We start from the raw sequence: 25,168 nt of genomic DNA, 5'->3' as shown, positions 1-25,168 counted from the left end.
ATTACATCTGGTAGGGATCTGTGATCTGGAGTGACTGTGGCTCCTCTCTATCCTGCTATGTGATTGTCTCTGGTTCGACTGGACACCAGACTACCTTTGTCACTGCTAACCTCCCTCCGTCAGAGAAGGTAAAGAATGCATGTATTGTATAGATATGCTGTAATTATGTAGGCATCTATATTATATATGCTCATTATGTGCTATGTATTATGGACTGGCTGTGTATGAATTGGTAACGTGTCACCAATCATATACCGTTACATTAGAAAAGGATTGTCTGTATATGGACTGAGTGGCAGTATGCAAATAAGTCAATAATAGTAAGCTGTACAGCTGTTCAGATGTGTATGACCTTTTACAGACTCACCTACAACTTTTATAAAAATATATATTTTTGACAGCTTGTGAGTCATTGATTCAATGTTGTTGTGTTTTTTTTATATTTTTTTTTTAGCTTTAATGAGTCCTTTAGGTAGGTGTGAGAACATGATGTCTGTTTATGAGTAGTTTTATGCATGTGGGGTTGAATATGCTCCATTTTGTTACAGTCGTGGTGTCTGGTACGTGTGTGGGGATATACTCAGGATCACATGTGTAGGTTTGCATGGTTTTTAATTGTATTTATTTTATCTGACGTGAACATAGACACTCGGCTGGTGTTCAGACACACACTGTGAGGCTCCAGGGTCTGGCACACACAGGCTCTTGGCTGGTGGTGTGGTAGCGACACACACACACACACACACACACACACACACACACACACACACACACACACACACACACACACACACACACACACACACACACACACACACACACACACACACACACACACACACACACAGTGCCTGTTTAGAACTTTTTACTGACTGGCCATAGGATCAAAACACTTCTCTACTGGGACACTTTCTGCCTGCTGGGAGAATAATATCACCATTACAATGCCTTTATTGTTAAAAAAAAAAAAACAGTGGGGCAAAAAAGTATTTAGTCAGCCACCAATTGTGCAAGTTCTCCCACTTAAAAAGATGAGAGAGGCCTGTAATTTTCATCATAGGTACACTTCAACTATGACAGACAAAACGAGAAAAATAAATCCAGAAAATCACATTGTAGAATTTTTTATGAATTTATTTGCAAATTATGGTGGAAAATAAGTATTTGGTCAATAACAAAAGTTTATCTCAATACTTTGTTATATACCCTTTGTTGGCAATGACAGAGGTCAAACGTGTAAGTCTTCACAAGGTGTTCACACACTGTTGCTGGTATTTTGGCCCATTCCTCCATGCAGATCTCCTCTAGAGCAGTGATGTTTTGGGGCTGTTGCTGGGCAACACAGACTTTCAACTCCCTCCAAAGATTTTCTATGGGGTTGAGACCTGGAGACTGGCTAGGCCACTCCAGGACCTTGAAATGCTTCTTATGAAGCCACTCCTTCATTGCCAGGGCGGTGTGTTTGGGATCATTGTCATGCTGAAAGACCCAGCCACGTTTCATCTTCAATGCCCTTGCTGATGGTAGGCTTTGTTACTTTGGTCCCAGCTCTCTGCAGGTCATCCACTAGGTCCCCCCGTGTTGTTCTGGGATTTTTGCTCACTGTTCTTGTGATCATTTTGACCCCACGGGGTGAGATCTTGCGTGGAGCCCCAGATCGAGGGAGATTATCAGTGGTCTTGTAAGTCTTCCATTTCCTAATAATTGCTCCCACAGTTGATTTCTTCAAACCAAGCTGCTTACCTATTGCATATTCAGTCTTCCCAGCCTGGTGCAGGTCTACAATTTTGTTTCTGGTGTCCTTTGACAGCTCTTTGGTCTTGGCCATAGTGGAGTTTGGAGTGTGACTGAGGTTGTGGACAGGTGTCTTTTATACGGATAACAAGTTCAAACAGGTGCCATTAATACAGGTAACGAGTGGAGGACAGAGGAGCCTCTTAAAGAAGAAGTTACAGGTCTGTGAGAGCCAGAAATCTTGCTTGTTTGTAGGTGACCAAATACTTATTTTCCACCATAATTTGCAAATAAATTCATAAAAAATCCTACACTGTGATTTTCTGGATTTTTTTCCCTCGTTTTGTCTGTCATAGTTGAAGTGCACCTATGATGAAAATTACAGGCCTCTCTCATCTTTTTAAGTGGGAGAACTTGCACAATTGGTGGCTGACTAAATACTTTTTTGCCCCACTGTACTTTGTACATTTTTCACTTGACTATATGGAAAATAGTTACAGTATAGAGAACATGCTGGGTGCTGTAGGTCAACCCATATGATCGTCACAATAAATGAGAGAATGGATTTTTTAAAATACGCCAAAATAGGAACATAATGTCTACCACTAAACATTTTCAATACAAAAGCAGACGGTTTAATCTTGTCCCAGACAATACACGTTCTGTCCTCGTTAGACTGCTGTTCTGACAATGTAACCAGCTTCTTTTTTTAAAATCTCATGTCCTATGAGCTACCTATTCCATATACACACATACACTTTTATGTTTGGTAATCTATTTTTCTGTCTCATAATACTTGCCTCTTTAGAACCATTGCTTGAAATCCTCTGTAAAGCTGTAAAAGAAAATAGGAAATATTTCTCCTTGGTCACTGATTATAGTTCAAAAATATATATATATATATATCCATTCATTGATTTATCACACTGTTATATAGACCCATCTGATCATTGGTGCTTCTGGGCAGCTGAGGTATCTGAGGTAGCTTGACCACCAGGCACGACCAGCAGACATGGCCAGCCCCAGGAGGTCTCTCTTTCAGGGCCTGAGTGTGCTGCTCCTGGCCTGGGCTCTGGTACACTGCCAGCCCCCCCTGGAGCCCCAGAATGAAGAGGAGAAGGAGGAAGAACCCATGGAGGAGACAGAGTCAGAGATAGAGACCTTTACAGTCCCGGCTGTAGTGAAGGCCGAGCCGGTTGTATGTCCAGGGGAATGTACCTGTACAGAGGGAGCGGTGGACTGTGCTGGGGTTGACCTCATGGAATTTCCTAGTGAGCTGCCTGAGAGCACACGCATTCTCTCGCTGCAGGTGGGTCACACACACACACCCAACACAACACCCACATTCTCTCCCTACAGTTGGGTCTCAGACATCCATTAGATACATCAGTCACAATTGACAGACACTCCCAATACCTGATAGATCTTGTTACAGGTGGGTCACACACACCTAAAACGCGATAGATCTTTCTTCATAGGACTGATTTAAGGTTTAAAGCACATAAGTGAGGGCTGGACATGTCCAGGGTAGGAGTACATTTATCTAAGTCAATCAATAATGAATGAATGAAGCGTTGCTGTTCTGCCAATAATACTTTTGCCTCTTCTTCGTCTCAGAACAACCAGATAGAGGTAGTAACCATTGAGGACCTGACACGTCTGCAGCAGCTGGAAACACTAAACCTGCAAAACAACTGTCTGACCACGCAAGGTAAAAACCAGACAGAGACTTAGAGAGAGCTAGGTAAACCAGACAGAGACTTAGAGAGAGCTAGGTAAACCAGACAGAGACTTAGAGAGAGCTAGGTAAACCAGACAGAGACTTAGAGAGAGCTAGGTAAACCAGACAGAGACTTAGAGAGAGCTAGGTAAACCAGACAGACTTAGAGAGAGCTAGGTAAACCAGACAGAGACTTAGAGAGAGCTAGGTAAACCAGACAGAGACTTAGAGAGAGCTAGGTAAACCAGACAGACTTAGAGAGAGCTAGGTAAACCAGACAGAGACTTAGAGAGAGCTAGGTAAACCAGACAGAGAATTAGAGAGAGCTAGGTAAACCAGACAGAGACTTGGAGAGAGCTAGGTAAACCAGACAGACTTAGAGAGAGCTAGGTAAACCAGACAGAGACTTAGAGAGAGCTAGGTAAACCAGACAGAGACTTAGAGAGAGCTAGGTAAACCAGACAGAGACTTGGAGAGAGCTAGGTAAACCAGACAGAGACTTAGAGAGAGCTAGGTGAACCAGACAGAGACTTAGAGAGAGCTAGGTAAACCAGACAGAGACTTAGAGAGAGCTAGGTAAACCAGACAGAGACTTAGAGAGAGCTAGGTAAACCAGACAGAGACTTGGAGAGAGCTAGGTAAACCAGACAGAGACTTAGAGAGAGCTAGGTAAACCAGACAGAAACTGAGAGAGACATTTAATCTGAAAATAGCCAAGGGAGAAAGTGACAGACAGACAAACATTAGTCTGACCATGCAAGGTAAACCAGACAGGGGGACTTAGAGAGAGAGAATCAAACGAAAATAACAAAGGACTTAAGGGGACAGAGATCTGAAAGTAGCTAGGGGAGATACAGACAGACATTTAGTATGGTTGGAAGTTGTTCAATTTGTTGACGACAAACTGTGGGAGCTCTGTTAGTGTCCTGTTCTCTCTGGGATTCACTGTCTAGGTCCATGTCAAATCAGAGCCTCCAGCTATTTTACTGGTTTGTTCATTTATTCTAAACCCTTTTGCAGAAGCAGCAGCTACTCTTCCTGAGGTCCACAAAAAACACAAAACATTGATACACTGATAGATGAGGACAGTCACACACATTTTAAATAAAACGATATATAAACAACACAACAAAAAATAATAAAAACAATACAACAAAATAATTGTGTGCATTAGAGTGTGCCTGTGTGTTTGTGTGTCTCCTCACAGTCCACGCCTTTCCATTTGTTTTTTGGGGACGACAGGTAGCCTAGTGGTTCGAGCGTTGGGTCAGTAACTGAAAGGTTGCTGGATCGAATCCCCTAGCTGACAAGGTCAAATCTGTCGTTCTGCCCCTGAACAAGGCAGTTAACCCACTCTTCCCCAGTAGACCATCATTGTAAATAGGAATTTGTTCTTAACTGACTTGCCTAATTAAATAAATGAGTTGTTGTTTAATGTGTTTTTTAAAGGTCATTTTGCTGTTTGCTTGAGTAATTGGAGATGGAAGGGAATGGCTCTGTGTGTTGCCATGAATTTGTTTTGGACTTGTGGCATATGTATGGGTGTCTGAACTGAATTTTATTTTATTTTATTTAACTAGGCAAGTCAGTTAAGAACAAATTCTTATTTTCAATGATGGCCTGCCTTGTTCAAGGGCAGAACGACAGATTTTTACCTTGTCAGCTCGGGGATTCAATCTTGCATCCTTTCGGTTACTAGTCCAACACTAACCACTAGGCTACCTGCCGATTATGCAAACATAGAATTTCTGTCACAGTAATATTTCTCATGAAAACTAGAAGAGAAGTGGTTCATATCTAAACCAGGAAAGACTGGCATGCGTGTTGTTGTTGATAGTTCTGTATATGCAGTTAAAGGTGCTACACTTAGGATTATTATTATTATTTTTTGCATTGTAACAAAAAAAAATAAACATAATATATCTGGTGCTAATAGTGGAATGATAGTGTTTAACAGTATTACTTATCCTGCATTGTTGTGATTGGCTGTGATATTCGCTTATTGATTTCTCCCGCCGGAGTGGCATCTGTTGTCAAACTGGGAAAGCTGTTCTGATTTGTGGATGTGTTATCTAGTGGAAATTGCTGGTAACAAAAATTCTACACTTTTCGCTCAATTTCAGTTTATGTGAGAAAACAAGTACCGAATAGTGTAGGGAATCATTGTCACATCGTAATCGCTGTGAAATATATTTTTAATAACAAGAAATAAGCTGGTAGACCAAATCCACTGTTTGAAGCTGGCAGTGGTGTAAAAAGTACTTAATTGTCATACTTGAGTAAAAGTTCTAGATACCTTAATAGAAAATTACTCAAGTGAAAGTAACCCAGTAAAATACTACTTGAGTAAAAGTCTAAAAGTATCTGGTTATAAATGTACTTAAGTACAGTGGCAGAAAAAATACTAAATTGTCATACATGAGTAAAAGTAAAAAGTATAAGTCAATTCTACATCAAATTCCTTATATTAAGCAAACCAGAAGGCACAATCTTCTTGTTTTTTAAATTTACGGACAGACGGGCACAATCCAACACTCAGACATAATTTACAAACACAGTATCTGTGTTTAGTGCGTCTTCCAGATCAGAGGCAGTAGGGATGACAACTCGTTACATTGATAGGGGCGTAAATTTGAACCATATTGCTGCCCTCCCTGAGCATTCAAAATGTAACAAGTACTTTTGGGTGTTAGGGAAAATGTATCGGGGTAAAAGTACATATGTCCTTTAGGAATGTAGTGGAGTGGAAGTAAAAGTTGTCAAAACTATAAATAGTAAAGTACAGATACCCATAAAAAAACTTCTTAAGGAAAGTATTTAAAGTATTTTTTGGTCCACCAGCTTCAACCAGCTGTAAAAACTATATTTTTTGTTATTGAAAATATATTTCATAGTGATTTTAGATGGTACAATTATTTAGAAAATGTTTTGTTGTCTAAGGGAGGGAAATGCTGTAAATTAAGAGGATTTATTTTGAAAGATGAGAGGTTGAGGATTATAATAAATACTGCTTTGACGTCATCCAAGCAAGCCTAATGTGCACTTCACATTTCCATAGCGTAGCACCCCATATTATCGGCATATTCAACCGTGTTTAAGAAATATATTACCTTCAACAGTATTATCTTGTGATCAAGCCATCAATGTTTTGTAATTATTGGTGTAGTAAAAATGTTAGCTAATGGGTTAGCAATTAGCATGTTTGAAATTTGAGTGGAAATACTACTATCAGCTTTTTGATAAGCGGTTTAGCAAAAAAAATATGTCCCGTATTATCGGCATACGGTCTCCAGTTATTGGCCACCTTACTATTTTGTTCAATTACAAGATATATCCGTTTAATTTTGTTCAAAAAAAGAGACACCAACCTCGTATCTGAAGTGTATACTAGATAGTTGGCTAGTTCGCTAGCCTTCCAATGAAAAAAAAAATACTTGCCTGAATTCTGTTAGCTATATTTCAGAGGTAAAAAGTTGGATATTAAATTAAGTATGGTCTGTTGCGCAGTAAAATTTTGCAATATACAGCGTGTCCCACAAAATGTGTGTATATATAGTACATGTATATATATTACTTAAGTAACATAAATTGCAATGAAAATTGGTGGTCAGCTAGCTAGAAGAGTGTCTTCAGTCGCAAAACTTACCGTTATTTTCCAGTCCATTTAAATGTTGATCTCGAGGTGATTTAATCCTCTAACCGCTAGAGAGTGTCCGAAGTTAGGGGGTGTCCAATGTTGGGTGGAAATTAGCTACCATAAAACTCATATCATATACAATGTCAACGTTTATGATCACTATGTTTGATGTACAGTTACAAGATGACATGGCGTCATAACCTTAGTTGTTCTGAACAGAATGAGTCTGTTTGTCTATTGTAAAGAGAATTTGCCGCTGCACACGCACCTGAATGCACTCATGACTCCTTTTTATGCACACCAAAATGACCTGTTTCCCTGAATTGCATTGTGAAAGCCTAACAGTGTAATATCGTATTTTATAACTTATACTTTACAACTCATGTTGCAATAGAACAGGCTTTCAAATTATACACACCTGACTCAGATTGCGATTTATAATGTACATTTTTGGATTGTGTAAACAACAACAGTAATTGTGTGAGGTCAGTGATTCAGGGTTGTATTTCAAACAAAACAACTACAAGTGAGTTTGCTCTAGTTCCTCAACGGCACAGATAGGAGAGCTCAGAAAAGCTCCTTGTAATTGAAGACTCTTCTTTGAGTCATAAAAGTGCATTGAAATTACTTGGGAACTGTCCAAACAATAAGTGTGGCCACTTGGAGACACCAGTTAGTTAGTCCTCTAACTCGAACCCTTATGTGTTGCACCTACCACACATTTTCCAAGAATATTCTTATCATGTTACTGAATGTATCCAGAGTATTTTCAGATTGGGTTATTAACAAATGCAGCGAAAAGTACAGCTAATTTAAAATTCACAGAAAATCAACAGTGTAATGTTTGGATTCAGTCTTGTCAGGTGAATTGTTGTGTCTTCACATTTGGTCTAATACTTTTCCTATAATCTCGAAACTGTTCCCTTTCAATTGTTACCATGGTTATGCATTACATATTTCTTCTGTAAGAAACATTTACATTCAGCCCTATCCATAGGCTAATTCCCATGAGTGTGAAGGGTTAAGGAAATACAGGCTGGCACCACATTACTACAAGACAAAACAGCTCGCTCAATCAAGCAAGATGGTCTTGTAAGTATAAAAGCAAAGCTTGCTTTCATGTAAGTCTATATATCAGTACCTGTGACCAGCACACCACCACCTGCTGCCCAGCTGATTGGTTGGCATACTGTAAATTGAGAAATGTTATGACTAAACTTAACAAAAAGAAGAAGAGATTATATTTTCAAACAAAGATAAATGACAAAACACTATGGAAAAAGACTTTGGAGTACTGTAGATTAAATAATATCATGGGAAGAAAATTCATCTCCATCATTCATTGAAGTTGATGGTTAATTTATAACAAAACTTTTCGATATTGCCAATCATTTCAATTATTATTTTACTAGTAAAGTGGAACAACTCAGAAGGGAAATTACAACATTGAACAATGATAATGAAATAATGAAAGAGAAGGATTGCTGTTTTGAATTAGGTAAAGTTAGTGTGGGCGAGAAGGAAAAACAATTGTTATCCGTCAATAATGATGAGCCTAAAATAGTAAAGCACCCTTTGCTGGTTCTAACAGCCGCCTAATCAGTTTGCTGCCTATTCTTAGTAAACTGATGGAGAGAATTGTGTTTGACCAAATACAATGCTATTTTTCAGAAAACAAGTTAACTACTGACTTTCAACATGCATATGGAAAAGGGCACTCAACTTGTACTGCACTGACACAGATTACTGATGATTGGTTAAAATACAAGGATAATAAGATGATAGTTGGAGCTGTATTGTTAGATTTCAGTGCAGCCTTTGATGTTATTGATAATAAATTGTTATTGGAAAATACTCACTTGCTATGGCTTTACATCACTTGCAATCACATGGTTGGAGAGTTACTCATTCAATAGAACCCAGAGAGTATTCTTCAATGGAAGCTTCTCTAACATCAGATATGTACAGTGCAGTGTCCCCCAAGGCAGTTGCCTTGGGCCGTTACTCTTCTCTATTTTTACAAATAATTTGCCACTGGTCTTACACGAAGCTAGAATGACTATGTATGTGGATGATTCCACACTCTACATGTCCACACCCAAAGCCAGTGAGCTCAATGAAATTCTAAATAAGGAGTTACAGTCAGTTCCAGAATGGTTGGTTAATAATAAACGGGTCTTAAATACATCTAAAGCCTAAAGCATTGGATTTGGTTTATGACATTCTCTAAGACCTACACCTCAACAGGAGTTATACATAAAGGGTGTGACCATTGAGCAAGTTGAGGAAAGTAAACTCCTAGGTATAACATTGGATTGACGAGAGATTAACTGGTTCTCCTAGTTTTTATGAGAATTATTACTGTATCAAAAATAACATGAATTCCCTTCCATCTCCAATAAAATTACATTAAAACTGATTAAAAAACGAACACACGCACACACAGACACTCTCTGACACACACATCATTTTTTTGTTGTATTATTTGTATTATATCTTTTTTGTTGCATTATTTGTATATTGTTGTATTTAAAATTTGTGTGACATTCCTTGTCTATTATTGTATCAGTGTTTTGTGTTTTTTTTGTGGACCCCAGGAAAAGTAGTTGCTGCAAAAGCTAATGGGGATCCAAATAAACAAATAAGTTAGTGAATTCAACTAATGTAGATAAACAACCACATGTAAAAAGTACATGGCCAATTGCAACCATCAAAGGCCACCAGATTATTGCCAGTTGATCTCTCGTTACACCAAAGAAAAAGCTTGAAAGGGTAATGGAATGGGATTAGTGTGGTGTGTGAAGAATCCAATACTTAAACTTGTATGTGGTTAAAGTATTAATAAATCACATTATTGTTGGAACACCTCCTCTAAGAGTATAAATTAGACTGTTTGAGTTTGAAGTTTGAATCCTAAGCAACCTGCCAACACATTGTTTGAAGTACAATAGACCAATGTAGCTACTGTAGTAGGTCAAAGCTTTGTGCTGGAAAGCCTTGGTGGAGCATGGGTGGAGTAGGCATTGTGGTGCTCATGTGAATTTCCTTTATTTTTGCAAGTAAGGTACTTAATTATTAACCAGGAATAATTTGATATTGATATGAAAATGGATGCATTAGGCCTGCTTTGGGCCTACTTCACCAGCTCTGACACTCTTCGGATGTGGCAGGGCTTGCAAAATATTACGGACTACAAAGGGAAGCCCAGCCGCGAGCTGCCCAGTGACATGAGCCTACCAGACAAGCTAAATTACTTCTATGCACGCTTTAAGGCAAGCAAAAACACTGAAGCATGCACGAGAGCACCAGCTGTTCAGGAAGACAGTGTGATCACGTTCTCCACAGCCCGATGTGGAAGACCTTTAAACAGCTCAACATTCACAAGGCCACAGGGCCAGACTGATTACCAGGCCGTGTACTCAGAGCATGCGCTGGCAAGTGTCTTCAATGACATTTTCAACCTGTCCCTGATGGAGTTTGTAATAAATACATATTTCAAGCAGACCACCATAGTACCTGTGTCCAAGAACGCCAAGGTAACCTGCCTAAATTATTGCTGACCCGTAGCACTCACGTCTGTAGCCATGAAGTGATTTGAAAGGCTGGTCATGGCTCACATCAACACCATCCTCCCAGAAACCCTAGATCCACTCCAATCGCATACCGCCCCACTGTGTGGCCAAGCATGACTCTAACACCACCATTAAGTTTGCCGACGACACAACGGTTGTAGGCTTGATCAACGACAACGATGAGACAGCCTATAGGGAGAAAGTCAGCGACCTGGCAGGGAGAACAACCTCTCCCTCAACGTGATCAAGACAATGGAGCTGATCGTGGACTACAGGAAAAGGAGGGCTGAGTACGCCCCCATTCACATCGATGGGGCTGTAGTGGAGCAGGACGAGAGCTTCAAGTTCCTTGGTGTTCACATCACCAACAATCTATCATGGTCCAAACACACCAAGACAGTCGTGAAGAGGGCACGACAACACCTATTCCCCCTCAGGAGACTGAAAAGATTTAGCATTGGTCCTCAGGTCATCAAAAAGTTCTACAGCTGCACCATCGAAAGCATCCTGACATATTGGTGTGGCTGGCTACCGGGTTAAGCGAGCTGTGTGTCAAGAAGCTATGCGGCATAGCAGGGTCGTGTTTCGGAAGACGCATGGCTCTCGACATTCGCCTCTACCGAGTCCGTAAGGGAGTTGCAGCAATGGGAAAAGACTGCAACTACCGATTGGATATCACGAAATTGGGGAGAAAAAATGGAGTTAAGGGCTTGTAAGTAAGCATTTCACGGTAAGGTCTACACCTGTTGTATTCGGCGCATGTGACAAATGCAATTGGATTTGATTTCTTAATCTGGCTAAGAGACTACCCACTGGGCACAGACCTCAATTCTAAATCTATTCCACGTAGGTTCACCGCAATTTCATTGAAATGACGTGGAAACAAAATTGATTCAACCAGTGTGTGGGCTCTAGTTCTTCTAGATCCACTCCATTAATAATGTATACCTAATTAAAAGGATGATTAACCGTATGTGTTTTATTTTCTCTTTTATGGTGTCCAGGTCTATTCACTAAAACAAATCAGTCTGATCTTTAATTTCTGTGTTGTATATGTTTTTAGTCTGAATAACATTTTCCTTGTTCTATTTTTCTTGTGTGTCTGTGTGTGTTTGTGTGTGTATTCAGGCCTTGAAGATGAAGGATTTACAGTGCTGGAACAACTGAGTTACTTGTACTTGGCTAATAACAAGGTGATTAATTATAAACACAGCCGTAAACATAGACTTTACACATTCAACAAAACAACACATCACTATTCCTCCGTCATTGCGACAACTTGAACAAGGGGATATGGTTCCATGTAAACATTCTTCAGTACATGTTTTCAATTGTGGTAGTCATTAATATATAATCAGGTCTCCCAGGAGTGAGTAGCATACAGTATAGTGTACTGTGCTCATTAAAAGTACTGCTAGGTCATCATGGAGCTCTCTGAAGCCATCTTCACACCTTTATTTGTTCTACTCCTATTGGAATCCTAATTTTAAAGACAACCAAAGTCCTGCATCAACAAGAATTCAGCAATACAGATATGTAATGACTCAGGCTAAAGCCATAATGCAGTGTCTCTCTTCAAAGAGTGGTTGTTTTCTGAACTAAACTGCAAAATAACCAAATGGCAGAAAGAAGTCAAAGAACCATCAGAAAATGTAACTTATACACTGTATGTATGCCATTCAGAGGGTGAATGGTCAAGACAAAATATTTAAGTGCCTTTGAACGGGGTATGGTAGTAGGTGCCAGCCGCACTAGTTTGAGTGTGTCAAGAAATGCAACATGGCTGGGTTTTTCATGCTCAACAGTTTCCCGTGTGTATAGAATGGTCCACTAACACAATCAATGGGGGCCCCGTTCTGTAATTCAACCATGATTACTACAGTTTACAACAACAAATGATTACTACACATACAACAACACAGAGTTACACATGGAATGAACAAAACATAGTCAATAATACAGTAGAACAAAAGAAAACAAAAAGTCTATATACAGTGAGTGCAAATAAGGTAAGATAAGGGAGTTAAGGCAATAAATAGGTCGTGGTGGCAAAGTAATTACAATATAGCAATTAAACACTGGAATGGTAGATGTGCAGAAGATGAATGTGCAAGTAGAGATACTGGGGTGCAAAGGAGCAAGATCAATAAATAAATACAGTATGGGGATGAGGTAGGTAGATAGATGGGCTGTTTACAGATGGGCTATGTACAGGTGCAGTGATCTGTGAGCTGCTCTGACAGCTGGTGCTTAAAGCTAGTGAGGGAGATATGAGTCTCCAGCTTCAGAGATTTTTGCAGTTCATTCCAGTCGTTGAGACCCCGACATGTATTTTTTTGTTCTATAATTAACATTTTCCCTCTCCTTCCCTACTTGGATCTTAAACCTTGGATCTCTTATTCTTAGTGCGTCAGAGTACAATTTTGTGTGAAATTGATATTCTATTCTATTTTGTTATGATGCTGTATCCTTGCCAGCCGTGCTGCTGTTGCCAGCAGGAGTGGTGGCAGACAGTGAACCAAGCTTCAAAGACCCATTTTACTTTAATCCATAAACCATGTTGAAAAGGCGACAGATAGAGTATGATGCTATGTACACCCTTAGGAAAAAAAGGTGCTATCTAGAACCTAAAAGGGTTCTTATGAGAACCCTTTGAAGAACACTTGTTGGTTCCAGGTAGAACCCTTTTGGTTCCAAGTAGAGCCATTTTGGGTTAAATGTAGAACCCTTTCCACGGAGGTTATATCTGGAACCAAAATGGTTCTACCTGGAACCAAAAAGAGTTGTTCTTGGAACCAAAAAGGGTTCTCCTATACGGGCAGCCAAATAACCCTTTTGAAACCAAGTGTGTCAAGTTAAGCTCACTACCACTGTGGTAGTTTCTCCTATATCTCCTGTCACAGCCATTTCAAGCAATGCAGAAACTCTCTCTTGGCATAATTTGAGAGGGAAACAGTTATGAAATGTACTGAAGTGTTCATTTGTTTTGACTCATCCGTCAATGTTCCAAGGTCAATTGAGAATGATTGTCTGTGTGGCGTAAATTACCCCTCACTGCCAGCACATACAGGTCATTTTGTGGTCAGTACAACAGGAGAAAACAAAAGAAGAGAGTAACATAATATCTCTCTCTCTCTCCCTCCCAGCTCACCACAGCACCCAAACACTTGCCTCCCTCACTGGTCAGTGCTGATTTCGCCGCTAATTTGCTCACGAAGATCTACCCGTACACATTTGGGCAGAAGCCAGGATTGAAGTAAGCAGTCAAAGTCTGTGTGTGTGTGTGTGTGTGTGTGTGTGTGTGTGTGTGTGTGTGCGTGCGTGCGTGCGTGCGTGTGTGTGTGTGTGTGTGAGAGTGTGGGTGGGTGGGTGGGCAGGTAGGTAGGTAGTTGGTTGGGCATAGGAGGATTACATTTTCACAGTAGAAAGGTCTTATGTTGCTGTAGGTGTTATATTGCATTTAATTACTTTGATTCATTCATAAAAATTAAACAAATCACCCATCGCTTATCTTTTCCCTTTGCTCCACTCCAGACCACTAATTTCATGCATTCCCCCATGTCCTAACCACCCCAGGTCAGTGTATCTCCATGACAACAAGCTGACAGATGCAGGGCTACCTGAGAACATGTTTAACGGTTCTGACAGCCTGGAGGTTCTCATCATGTCCAGTAACTTCCTCCGCTACGTCCCTAGGAGTCTGCCCTCTTCCATCTACCGCCTCCATCTGAAGGTGAGCTTGTGAAATCAAGTTGAGTAGCTACAGCCCTCACACAATAACAACCTATCCTGAGAGTTCACTCCCCATTCATACGGCCAAGTTCATCTCTAAAAGTACAGAAGTTTGAGCATGTGCCCGTTAGGCCTATGGATTTTTTAATTTTATTAGCACGAATTAGATTGAGCAATAAAAGCCCCACTCGTAATAAGTGATATCCATATCGCCCATAGGTTGCACCACTTCTGTTGTCCATACCGGCAACTTTATTCAAGTTGGACAATCTTTAGGTGCCGACAGCAGTCGCACCATTGCAAGACTTGGCTTAGGCTGTAGCCTACCCAAAAGCCCATTCCTGCTCTTTTTCCCGTGATTCATCAAACGCATTTGGTGTGTCATCGTAGTGGTCTCTGACTTGTGGTGACTCTCTCAGGCGGAACAATCTTAAACTTGCGCCCTTTTTCAATGCTGATTTGAATGTCATTGAGAAAACAGAAAGGTGTAGACTCTGTTTTTTGCAAACATCCTTTCTGAATTTATAAGTAATCCTCGAAGTAAGAATCAATTTTCTTCAAAAGTATCTGTAATCTGATAAATATATATTATATATTTTTGCTGGTAACATAACAGGTTAGTTACTGTTTTTTGTTTGTTTTTGTAATCCATTACATGTAACTGATTACATGCAATCCATTACTCGCTATCTGTGATAATGATATGTGATGCTTGATTGTGTGTCTGTGCTTCTTCATGGTTAACAGAGTAACAAGCTGGAGAAGATCCCGTCAGGGGTTTTTGATAGCCTGACCCAGCTCAGAGAGCTCTACCTACAGAACAACTTGCTCAGCAACGAAGGCATGGACAACGAGACCTTCAGGTAATGTTGTAGTACTGTAGTAGTATTCTAGTATTATTGTAGTACTATTTTAATAGTACTGTAATAGCATTTCACTACACTTGCAATAACATCTGCTAACCATGTGTATGTGACCAATACAATTTAATTTGATTTAGTACAGCATGGATGATAAGACCTTCAGGTACTGGAGGACCTGTTACTATCAATTTGTAGTATAATAAGACACACTAACAAATAAAACACACTCAACAGAGAGCAATTCAGTCCAGCTGTCTTCTTCTATTCTTCCTCTTCTTCTAAGTTGATTCGACATATCTGAGGCCACATGTTACGTCAAAACCAAGGGCATTGATTCAAAACAAAGACCTATACTGTAGACTTTACAACACAGGCAAATATAAGGCATGGACAATGACACCTTCACGTACTGTAGTGGGAAGAGTGTGTCGGGTGTTCTTGAATACTCCACAAACAATTAATTGGATCTTATAACCAATGTTTCAGTCAATAGATAAGACTTTCAGCAGGGTTCTTTTTTTAAATATACTTTAGCTGCGAACTACAACTACTCCCTTTTTATTGTAGGACACTCAGACACACAAACACGCTCGACAGAGTCATTCAGTCACTCCACCTGAGTGCAGTTGATTCGATATATCCAAGGTGGAACACTATCACTGTTGCCCATTATGTGTCAATGGTTATTACAGAGTGCATCAATTCAAAACAAAGACCTATAGACTTGACAACACGGCAAACTCTGAGAAGGTACATACAGGAATGGTGAATTGAGTGTCCACTTGTTACTTTTCGATGTATGTATATTGATCTCATCTTCAGTTCAGCGAGAGAATGTGGGAGAATAGAGTGGTGTGAGTGAGTGAGTGAGAGAGAGAGAGAGAGAGAAAGAAAGAGAGAGAGAAAGAGAGAGAAGAGAAAGAGAGAAGCCAGTGGTGAGAGATTAGGTTGAACTGGTACATTCTGAGAAAATGTCAAAATGGGAGAGAAAAGTGAGATTTGTCTATTCATGGAAAGATAAGATGACCGCTTAAAGATAAAGTGATGATCTCCTGTATCAAATATAATGTCACCCTCTCCTCTCCTCTCTCCTCTCCTCTCTCAGCCAGTTGACCCGTCTGGAGTATCTGGACCTGTCCAACAACAACCTGAGTGTGGTTCCTCAGGGTCTGCCCCGGAGTCTGATATTGCTACACCTGGAGAGGAACAGTATCCACAGTATCCCTGGCGATGCTCTCACAGCCTGTCGTAACCTTGAGTACCTACTCCTGCACAACAACCAGCTCCACTCCCGCTCCATACACCATGCTGCATTCCAGGTAGGTGCTGCAGGATACTTGGGATACTTCATTCTTATATAGAGGGCTATAGGACATATTGCGGATAGTTGAATTACCACAGGTGTATATGGCTCGAAGGACCATGAAAAATATTCTAAATATAAAGCCTGATCTGACTGCTAGTTCGGTCAGGTTGAACCGCCACAGAGAGTTGGGCACAATTGTTTTGATGTTATGATTATGATGATCTTTTTGTCTGTTAAATGAGCAATGAGAATCCTGAAATGTGCTATGAAATGCCATTAGAATTACATGAAAATGTTCACATAAAGAGTTTTCTCTTCCCCCCAGGGCCTGAAGAAGCTACACACCCTCCACATGTACAACAACCAGCTGGAGCGTGTCCCCAGGGCTCTGCCCCGCCGAGCCAAGACTCTCATGCTGCTTCACAACACTATCAACGTGATTGAACGCAACGACTTGGTGTTTCTCTATTCCCTGACCGAGCTCAACCTCAGTTACAACCGCCTCACCAGCCCCAAGCTACACAGAGAAGGTAGACTGGACCACATATGGAGTATATGGAAATGTTTTGTTGTGTTGTGTTTTGTTTTGTTGTGTTGTACTTTGCTCTGCTGTCATCTACATGAATACTGTACATCTACAGTAGAACTATATGTGGTGTCATGCTGGTATGAATGATTCGGGAGACAGGCACAGGAATGCATAATAGTTTGTTGTTTTTTGTACCCAAATTACCCAAAAAATGTTGTACCCAAATTTCAGCGTGCCGTGTAAAGGCACAGGTACGAAGACCAAACAAACACTTTACAAACACAGGGTAGAAACCCAAAACAAAATAGCGAGGAGTACCTCGAATAAATAACACAAGTGCCCAAGGATTAACGCATCATCTGCGCAAACCACAATGGCACGAAAGCCAAAACACACAGCACAGGTACTCACACGCACCAACAGACATTGTAACAATAATCGACCGCACCATGGTAAACAAAGGGCACATATATACAAATACAATTAGTGGGAATAGGCAATAAAAGTTCCGGAGGGATCCGTGTCATGTGGCTCTTCAAATCAAATTTTATTTGTCACATGCAGTGAAATGCTTAATTACAAGCCCTTAACCAACAATGCATTTTTAAGAATAATAAGTGTTAAAGTAGTTACCCAAATAAACTGAAGTAAAAAAGAAAAAAAGAAAATAGAAAATAGAAAACTAACAAATAATTAAAGAGCGACAATAAAATAACAGTAGCGAGGCAGGTTAGTCGAGGTAATTGCGGTAGTATGTACATGTAGGTAGAGGTAAAGTGACTATGCATAGATAATAAACAGAGAGTAGCAGCAGGGGGGGACAATGCAAATAGTCCAGGTAGCCATCTGATTAGCTGTCTGTGGAAAGCTTGATCTGAGGACCCATGCCAAATCTTTTCAGTCTCCTGAGGGGGAACACCAAGACAGTCGTGCCTTCTTCACGACTGGCTTGGTGTATTTGGACCATGATAGTTTGTTGGTGAAGTGGCTCTCGCACACATATCATGTTTGTGATGAACTGTACAGTACTCTGTCTATATTTGTTTTATTTAACAAGGCAAGTCTACATTTAACTACAATGTTTTTTGTATCTATTTGTTCATATTTAAATGAGACCATGTTGATAATCATCCAGCCTTCAGGAAGCTGCGTCTGCTGGTGACCTTGGACCTGTCAGGAAATGCCCTCCACTTCCTGCCCTTGGGCCTGCCCCGCTCCCTGCAGGTCCTCCGGGTGAAGGACAACCAGCTGAACTCCATACCAGAAGGGGCGCTGCAGGGCATGACCAAGCTCAGGGACATCAATCTCAGCCACAACCAGCTTAGACTCAACTCCATCTACCAGGGAGCATGGATGGAGCTCAGCGCTCTGACGGTGAGACTGGGTGGGGGGTTAACACAAGTATCACCTACAGGTTTTCTGTGTGATAAGCTGGCTGTTGGCGCTGTCCTTCATTTGTTGGACCTGTTGGTTCGCACTTTGATAGTGTAAAGAGGGCTTTATAAATACAGTGATTGATTTGATTGATGTGTTCCTCCAGACTTTGGACCTGTCCAATAACCAGCTGTCCCATGTTCCGTCTGACCTGCCTGAGTCTCTGGAGTACCTGTACCTGCAGTCCAACCACATCAGCACTGTCTCCGCCACCGCCTTTGAGGGCACTCCAAACATCAAGGGCATCTTCCTACGGTGAGAGACTGGGCACTAATGAACGAACGCACACTCAGAAACAGACACACACACACACACACACACACTGGACTGAACCCATTTCTTGGTTCAAACCCACAGTTGTGTGTGTACCAAATTCAATTGTGAGTACCAATCACTTACAGTACATATATGAATGAATACACTCTCTCAAACCAGTATATACACGCACTCTCACAACTGTTATTATAGAACCGTAATTAAACTGTCATTCAACTCCTGCCCCTCCCCATGAACTCCTAGATCAAGCAGAACACTCTCCTGTCCACTGTTCCATTCATGTCTGTAGCATTGTTCCTGAATGAGACATTTCTGGCCTTCTACTCGGCTCCTTCCATCACTCCATTCATCCTCTGTTGTGAGTGTGTGACAAAGTCCTATTGATTCATGCCAAATCTAAGACAGAGCCACATATCCCTTAGTCCACTGAGTCCCAAGCTGCATCCAATGGCACCCAATTTACTATATAGTGCACTACTTTTGACCAGAGCCCTACTGGAATTTAGTGCACTCTACAGGGGATAGGGTGCCAATATATGACAGATATTTGGTTGATAGTTCCCTCTTTATCCCTCCTTAAGTTTATTTTCCGTTTGGATCTGACCTACTCTGCTCTGCTGTGTTGTTTGTGTTTGTTTGTGTGTGTGTGCGCGCATACGTGAGTGCATGCGTGTGTGTGTCTGTGTGTGTGTGCATGCGTGTGTGTGTCTGTGTGTCTCTCTCTGTGTGTGTCTGTGTGTGTGTCTGTGTGTGTGTGTCTGTGTGTGTGTCTGTGTGTGTGTGTCTGTGTGTGCTGCGCTGTGCTGAGGAGACTGTTATGTAACGGATGCAGAAGAGGGAGCTGAGGATGGAGTAAGTTGTCTTTCTGCTCTACTTCTGCGCTGACTGTACTCATTCAAATCCCTTACACAGATACACTATGTATATTTCCCATCATGTGTTCTTGGATTGTAAATTAACTCTCATAATTATCTGGTTAGGTTATGAAATGTAAATCATTGCAATGAATCGGGTATTTTACAAAGTTAAAGTCATGATTTCCTTTGTGTCGACATTCTTGGCTGTTTTCCTCTCTTGGAAGGAGGACTATATAACAGAACAGAACCCATGGTGGTAAAGTTTTAGGGATATTCCCCGCTGTGTCTAGATCTGTTTCTTGGCTTGTTGATCCACTGCTTTTCCTATTAATTAAATTAAGTCAATGATTGGATTTCCAACTAAAACAGCTTGGCTCTGCCAAGTTGTTTTCTCTTAGTTTCCTTACTCTTGTCCCCTTCTGACCTCTTCTTTGTCTGCAGGGCGGGCTGGGTCCCAACACTCTAAACCAACAAAATCCTTGTCACCTCATCGACTTGTATCCTTTCATTTTGCTACCACTGATCTGAATATTTACTAGTATATGTAGCTAGGGTTAGTATCAGTTTCCATCATGTTCATTTTTTAAAACTTAAATGTAGACTTTTCAGGTCAGTTTGGAATGTAAGCCATCCAAGACTGTTGGGATGCTGCCCTGAGTTTTTGTCGGTTTGGTTTTGAGGAGTCTAATTGGTGCTTTATCAGATAATGAACTATACAAATCCTGACCCCATCCAGCTCACTCTGTCTGTCTGGCCTGTTGGTCTCTTCATGCTGTGGGCTCAGCCTCAGCAGCTGCTGCAGTATCACAGCAGTTAGAAATGCTTGTTTTTCCACCAAATCCCTCCACATCTGGGAGCTGCTGGCCCGAGCCAATTACAGCCAATCTGGAATGCTCCATGGCCTCAGTGGAGGAGGGGAGGTGGATTTGTGTGTGCACATCTGTTTGAGTCTGTGTGGCCTATGCATGCGTCTGTTTACATTGAGTGTGTGATATAAACGTGTGTGCGTATGTGAGTGTGCCCGCACATGCGTGAGTGTCTGGGTCAGATAGTGTGAATTACAAACTAAGATGGGTCGGATTCACTGACACTCAGGACGTCATAGATGAGCCCATTCTGAAGACAGTGGAAAATTGGCTTGATTCGGATAACATGGCCTTATTTCCCCTTGACGCAGTATAGGGAGTATGAGGGTGCTTACTAACTCAATAGAACTTTGAATGGAAGGCAAACTGATGAGTCATAGAAAGAATAGTATACAGGCACTCTAATTGGCTGCGTTACTGAATCTCAGCGTTTGTTTACAGCACATGTTGTGTTGTTCCTTACAGGACAATATCAATATCGGATTGGGTCTTATAGTATGCTGGTTCAGACTCTAAGCACAACATCCTATCAGTTAGCAGCTCTTGCTGTGCTGGTTTACACATCAAACTCAAGCATCTGCTCAGTCACCATCACATATTGCGAGTCTGTCTACTGACCTCGGCCCCCGGCCCTCTGCTCTGTCTCCCTCTCAGGTTCAACCATCTGTTAGCCCACTCTGTGAAGGAGAGCTCCTTCAAACACCTGACCAATCTGCAGGTGCTGGACATCGGCCACTCGAGCCACTCCAACCCCTCCGGAGCATCCTTCAGACAAGAGGAAGAGGAGGAGGCAGAGATGGAGATGATGGAAGAGGAAGTGGGAGAAGGATTCGCTTCATAGGTTTATCCCATGGACACACATAGCTTGAATGATCTAAAACCAAATGTTGCAGTTGTTTAGGCTGCAATCCCAAAGTCCTGTTCTTTTGAAAGTACAGAATTCAGTACAGAACAGTATTTTTGCAAGTGGTCAGGCTCAATTCTGAAATATAAATTGAACTATGAATGGAAGCGCAAAGTGATATTTTTTCCCATATAGTGGTGAATTGACGATGCACATATCTCTGGTGCAGGATACCAGATAAAATTATATTTTTGTTTGTTCTATTATTTTTCTGGGCTTTGCTTGTCTATGCAATGACAGATACGGTTGCATTTCTGTGCTTGAGTCTGCATGCCAAATGTGCATGCCAAATGGCACCCTATTGAGTGCACTACTTTTGACCAGGGCCCATAGGATTCTAGTTGAATGTAATGCCCTATATAGGGAATAGTGTGCCATTTGGGACAGATCCTTTGTCTCAACACCACTTTAGTGGAAGCAGAAAAGAGAAGACAGTCAGATCTGTCATATGTTGATCATACTGTGTGGGTCCCATCTATGAACTTTACTGTGTGCTAGCTGTGTCACCTTACAAAGAAGATTATGTCAAGATTTTAAGTTTTTGTTTTCAGTTCTGAGCCTGTATTTATACTGTAAAGCATCTCAGACTAGGAGTACTGATTGAGGATTAGGTCCCTCTCTTATTCATTATGGTCTAAAAGGCTAAACTGATTCTAGATCAGTATCCCTACTCTGAGATCTTTTGTGAATATTGGCCCTGGTTGTGATTGCGTGATGTAGTCTGGTAAGACAGTCTGGCTTTATGTAATTTTGTCATTCTTATATCAGTGTTACTATGCCACAAGTTCTGTGACCGTGTTACAATCTCCTCGCTCTTAGACTACCATGAGCTTGATCCATGCTGTTAATGTAATGCCTTACTTTAATCCAGTCTTATTTTGTAAGACGGCAAGTATTTGCATATGGTATCTGAAAAGCTCATGCTATTAAATTAGTCACCTTGCTATGAACCAATGTATTCACCTTCAGATGTATACATATGGATTTCACACAGCAATAAATATCATGCATTAACAGGTTTCTGAGCACACAACAATATTAAGCGTGAAATGTATATAAAATGCACTTTATAAAGATGTATTTTCTTTTTTTGAGATGTCAGCATATAAACAAAAACATTGAGCAACTAGAAATCATGACCGAAATATAAAAAGAGAGACAGTCCAGAACAGATGTTGAGATTGTGGTTTTGAACAACGTTCAAATGTTTCACAATACTTTTCAAGGGTCACATGTTGGAGGAATTCAACTATTCATTTTGTCTGTGTCAAAAATGGCAATCTATTTTCTATGGGGTCCTAGTCGATAGTGATGCACTATAGGGAATAGTGTACCATTTCAGACACAATAATAGAAACGTCTCAAATGACACCGATCAATGAAGTCTGCCTCCAGTCTGCCTGTCTACCCAGTAGGGAAACCTATAGACAATGTATGTTCTTTATCCTCCTGCTATTTACCTTTATTCAGGGCCAGCTTTAGCCTTTTGGGGGCCCTAAGCGAGATTTAGTTTGGGGGCCCCCCACCTCCCAGCAAAAATTTTAGTGGCCCCCCACTTCACGGCAGAGAGACACATTTTAGTTCTGAAGATACTTTCCTGCAATTTTACCAGAGGTGGCACCACAGGTCCCAGAGTGGTGTGGTGAATTATTTTGCTGGGCCCCGTCGTTTTTCCTGATCTGATAACCAAACCAGGTAAAACTCCAGATCTTATATGGTATGATGTGATTAATCCGTTGTAAAAAGGTTTAATATGGGCTATGATGGAACAAGAGCTTTTCTAATTACAGTGCCTTCTGAAAGTATTCACACCCCTTGACTTTTTCCACATTTTGTTGTGTTACAGCCTGAATTTAAAATAGATTCAATTGAGATTTTGTGTCACTGGCCTACACACAATACCTAATAATATCAACGTGGAATTATGTTTGTAGACATTTTTACAAATTCATAAAAAATGAAAAGCTAAAATGACTAAGTATTCAACCCCTTTGTTATGGCAAGCCTAAATAAGTTGAAGAGTAAGAATGCGCTTAACAAGTCACGTAAGTTGCGTGGACCCACTCAAATCAAATTGTATTTGTCACATGCGTCAAATACAACAGGTGTGGTGGACCTTACCGTGAAATGTTTACTTACAAGCCCTTAACCAACAATGCAGTTCAAGAAATAGAGTTGACAAAATATTTGCTAAATGAACTAAAGTCATTTGAAAAAACACAATAAAATAACAAAGCTATATCAAATCAAATAAATGTTTATTGGTCACATACACATGGTTAGCAGATGTTATTGCGAGTGTAGCGAAATGCTTGTGCTTCTAGTTCTGACAGTGCAGCAATATATAACAAGTCATCTAACCATTCCACAACAACTACCTAATACACACAAATCTAAGTAAAGGGATGGAATAAGAATATGTACATATAAATAATGGATGGGCCATGACCCACCGGCATAGACGAGGTGCAATAGATGGTATAAAATATACTATATACATCTGGGATGAGTAGTGCGAGATGTGTAAACATCATTATTAAAGTGGCATTAATAGTGACTAGTGATCTATTTGTTAGGGTGGCCAATGATTTCAAGTCTGTATGTAGGCAGCAGCCTTTCTGTGTTAGTGATGGATGTTTAACAGTCTCATGGCCTTGAGATAAAAATGTCTTTCTATGTCTTTCGGTCCCAGCTTTGATGCACCTGTACTGACCTCGCCTTCTGGATGTTAACGGGGTGAACAGGCAGTGGCTCGGTGGTTGTTGTCCTTGATGATCTTTTTGGCCTTCCTGTGACATCGGGTGCTGTAGGTGTCCTGGAGGGCAGGTAATTTGCCCCTGATGATGCGTTGTGCAGACCGCACTACCCTCTCCACAATCATCTCCTTTGTTTTGTTGAGTGAGAGGTTGTTTTCCTGACACCACACTGCCAGGTCTCTGACCTCCTCCCTATAGGTTGTCTCATCGTCTCATAATAATTTTTCTACGGCTGGCCTTGCCTTCCACCTGGCTACCCCTACTCCGGTCAACAGCCCTGCACCCCCCACAGCAACTTGCCCAAGCCTCCCCCATATCTCTTTCACCCACATCCAGATAGCTGATGTACTGAAAGAGCTGCAAAATCTGGACCCCTACAAATCAGCCGGGCTAGACAATTTGGACCCTTTCTTTCTAAAATTATCCTCCAAAATTGTTGCAACCCCTATTACTAGACTGTTCAACCTCTCTGTCTGAGATCCCCTAAGATTGGAAAGCTGCCGCGGTCATCCCGCTTTTCAAAGGGGGAGACACTCTAGACCCAAACTGCTACAGACCTATATCTGTTAACAAACAGATCACCGACCATTTAGAATCCCACCGTACCTTCTCCGCTTTACAATCTGGTTTTCGAGCTGGTCATGGGTGCACCTCAGCCACGCTCAAGGTCCTAAATGATATCATAACATAAACGAGATCATAACCGCCATCGATAAGAGACAATACTGTGCAGCTGTATTTGTCTACCTGGCCAAGGCTTTCGACTCTGTCAATCACCACATTCACGGCAGACTCAACAGCCTTGGTTTCTCAAATGACTGCCTTGCCTGGTTCGCCAACTACTTCTCAGACAGAGTTTAGTGTGTCAAATTGGAGGGCCTGTTGTCCGGACCTCTGGCAGTCTCTATGGGGGTGCCACAGGATTCAATTCTGTATGCATCAATGATGTCGCTCTTGCTGCTGGGGATTCTCTGATCCACCT

At 41.1% G+C, this 25,168-nt stretch overlaps 1 protein-coding gene across 2 annotated transcripts; it reads left to right on the top strand.

Annotated features, from left to right (window-relative positions):
- LOC112250302 (podocan) lies at positions 1 to 23,284 on the top strand. 2 transcript variants are annotated; one of them, XM_024420363.2, is made up of 13 exons: positions 1 to 128; positions 549 to 594; positions 2,702 to 3,043; positions 3,352 to 3,445; positions 11,792 to 11,856; positions 13,810 to 13,919; positions 14,240 to 14,396; positions 15,143 to 15,258; positions 16,364 to 16,577; positions 16,890 to 17,094; positions 18,229 to 18,467; positions 18,634 to 18,782; positions 21,181 to 23,284. In XM_024420363.2, the coding sequence occupies exons 3-13, from the start codon at positions 2,747 to 2,749 to the stop codon at positions 21,365 to 21,367; spliced, it is 1,833 nt and encodes a 610-aa protein (XP_024276131.1). In that variant the 5' UTR covers positions 1 to 128; positions 549 to 594; positions 2,702 to 2,746; the 3' UTR covers positions 21,368 to 23,284. The 2 variants fall into 2 exon arrangements, with proteins under 2 accessions (XP_024276131.1, XP_024276124.1); XM_024420356.2 differs by having other exon boundaries at positions 2,672 to 3,043.
- The last annotated feature ends 1,884 nt before the right edge of the window (positions 23,285 to 25,168 follow it).

This window comes from Oncorhynchus tshawytscha, linkage group LG01 (genome assembly GCF_018296145.1).
Source record: "Oncorhynchus tshawytscha isolate Ot180627B linkage group LG01, Otsh_v2.0, whole genome shotgun sequence".
Lineage (NCBI taxonomy): Eukaryota > Metazoa > Chordata > Actinopteri > Salmoniformes > Salmonidae > Oncorhynchus > Oncorhynchus tshawytscha.
This window is presented reverse-complemented; position numbering and strand designations above follow the sequence as displayed.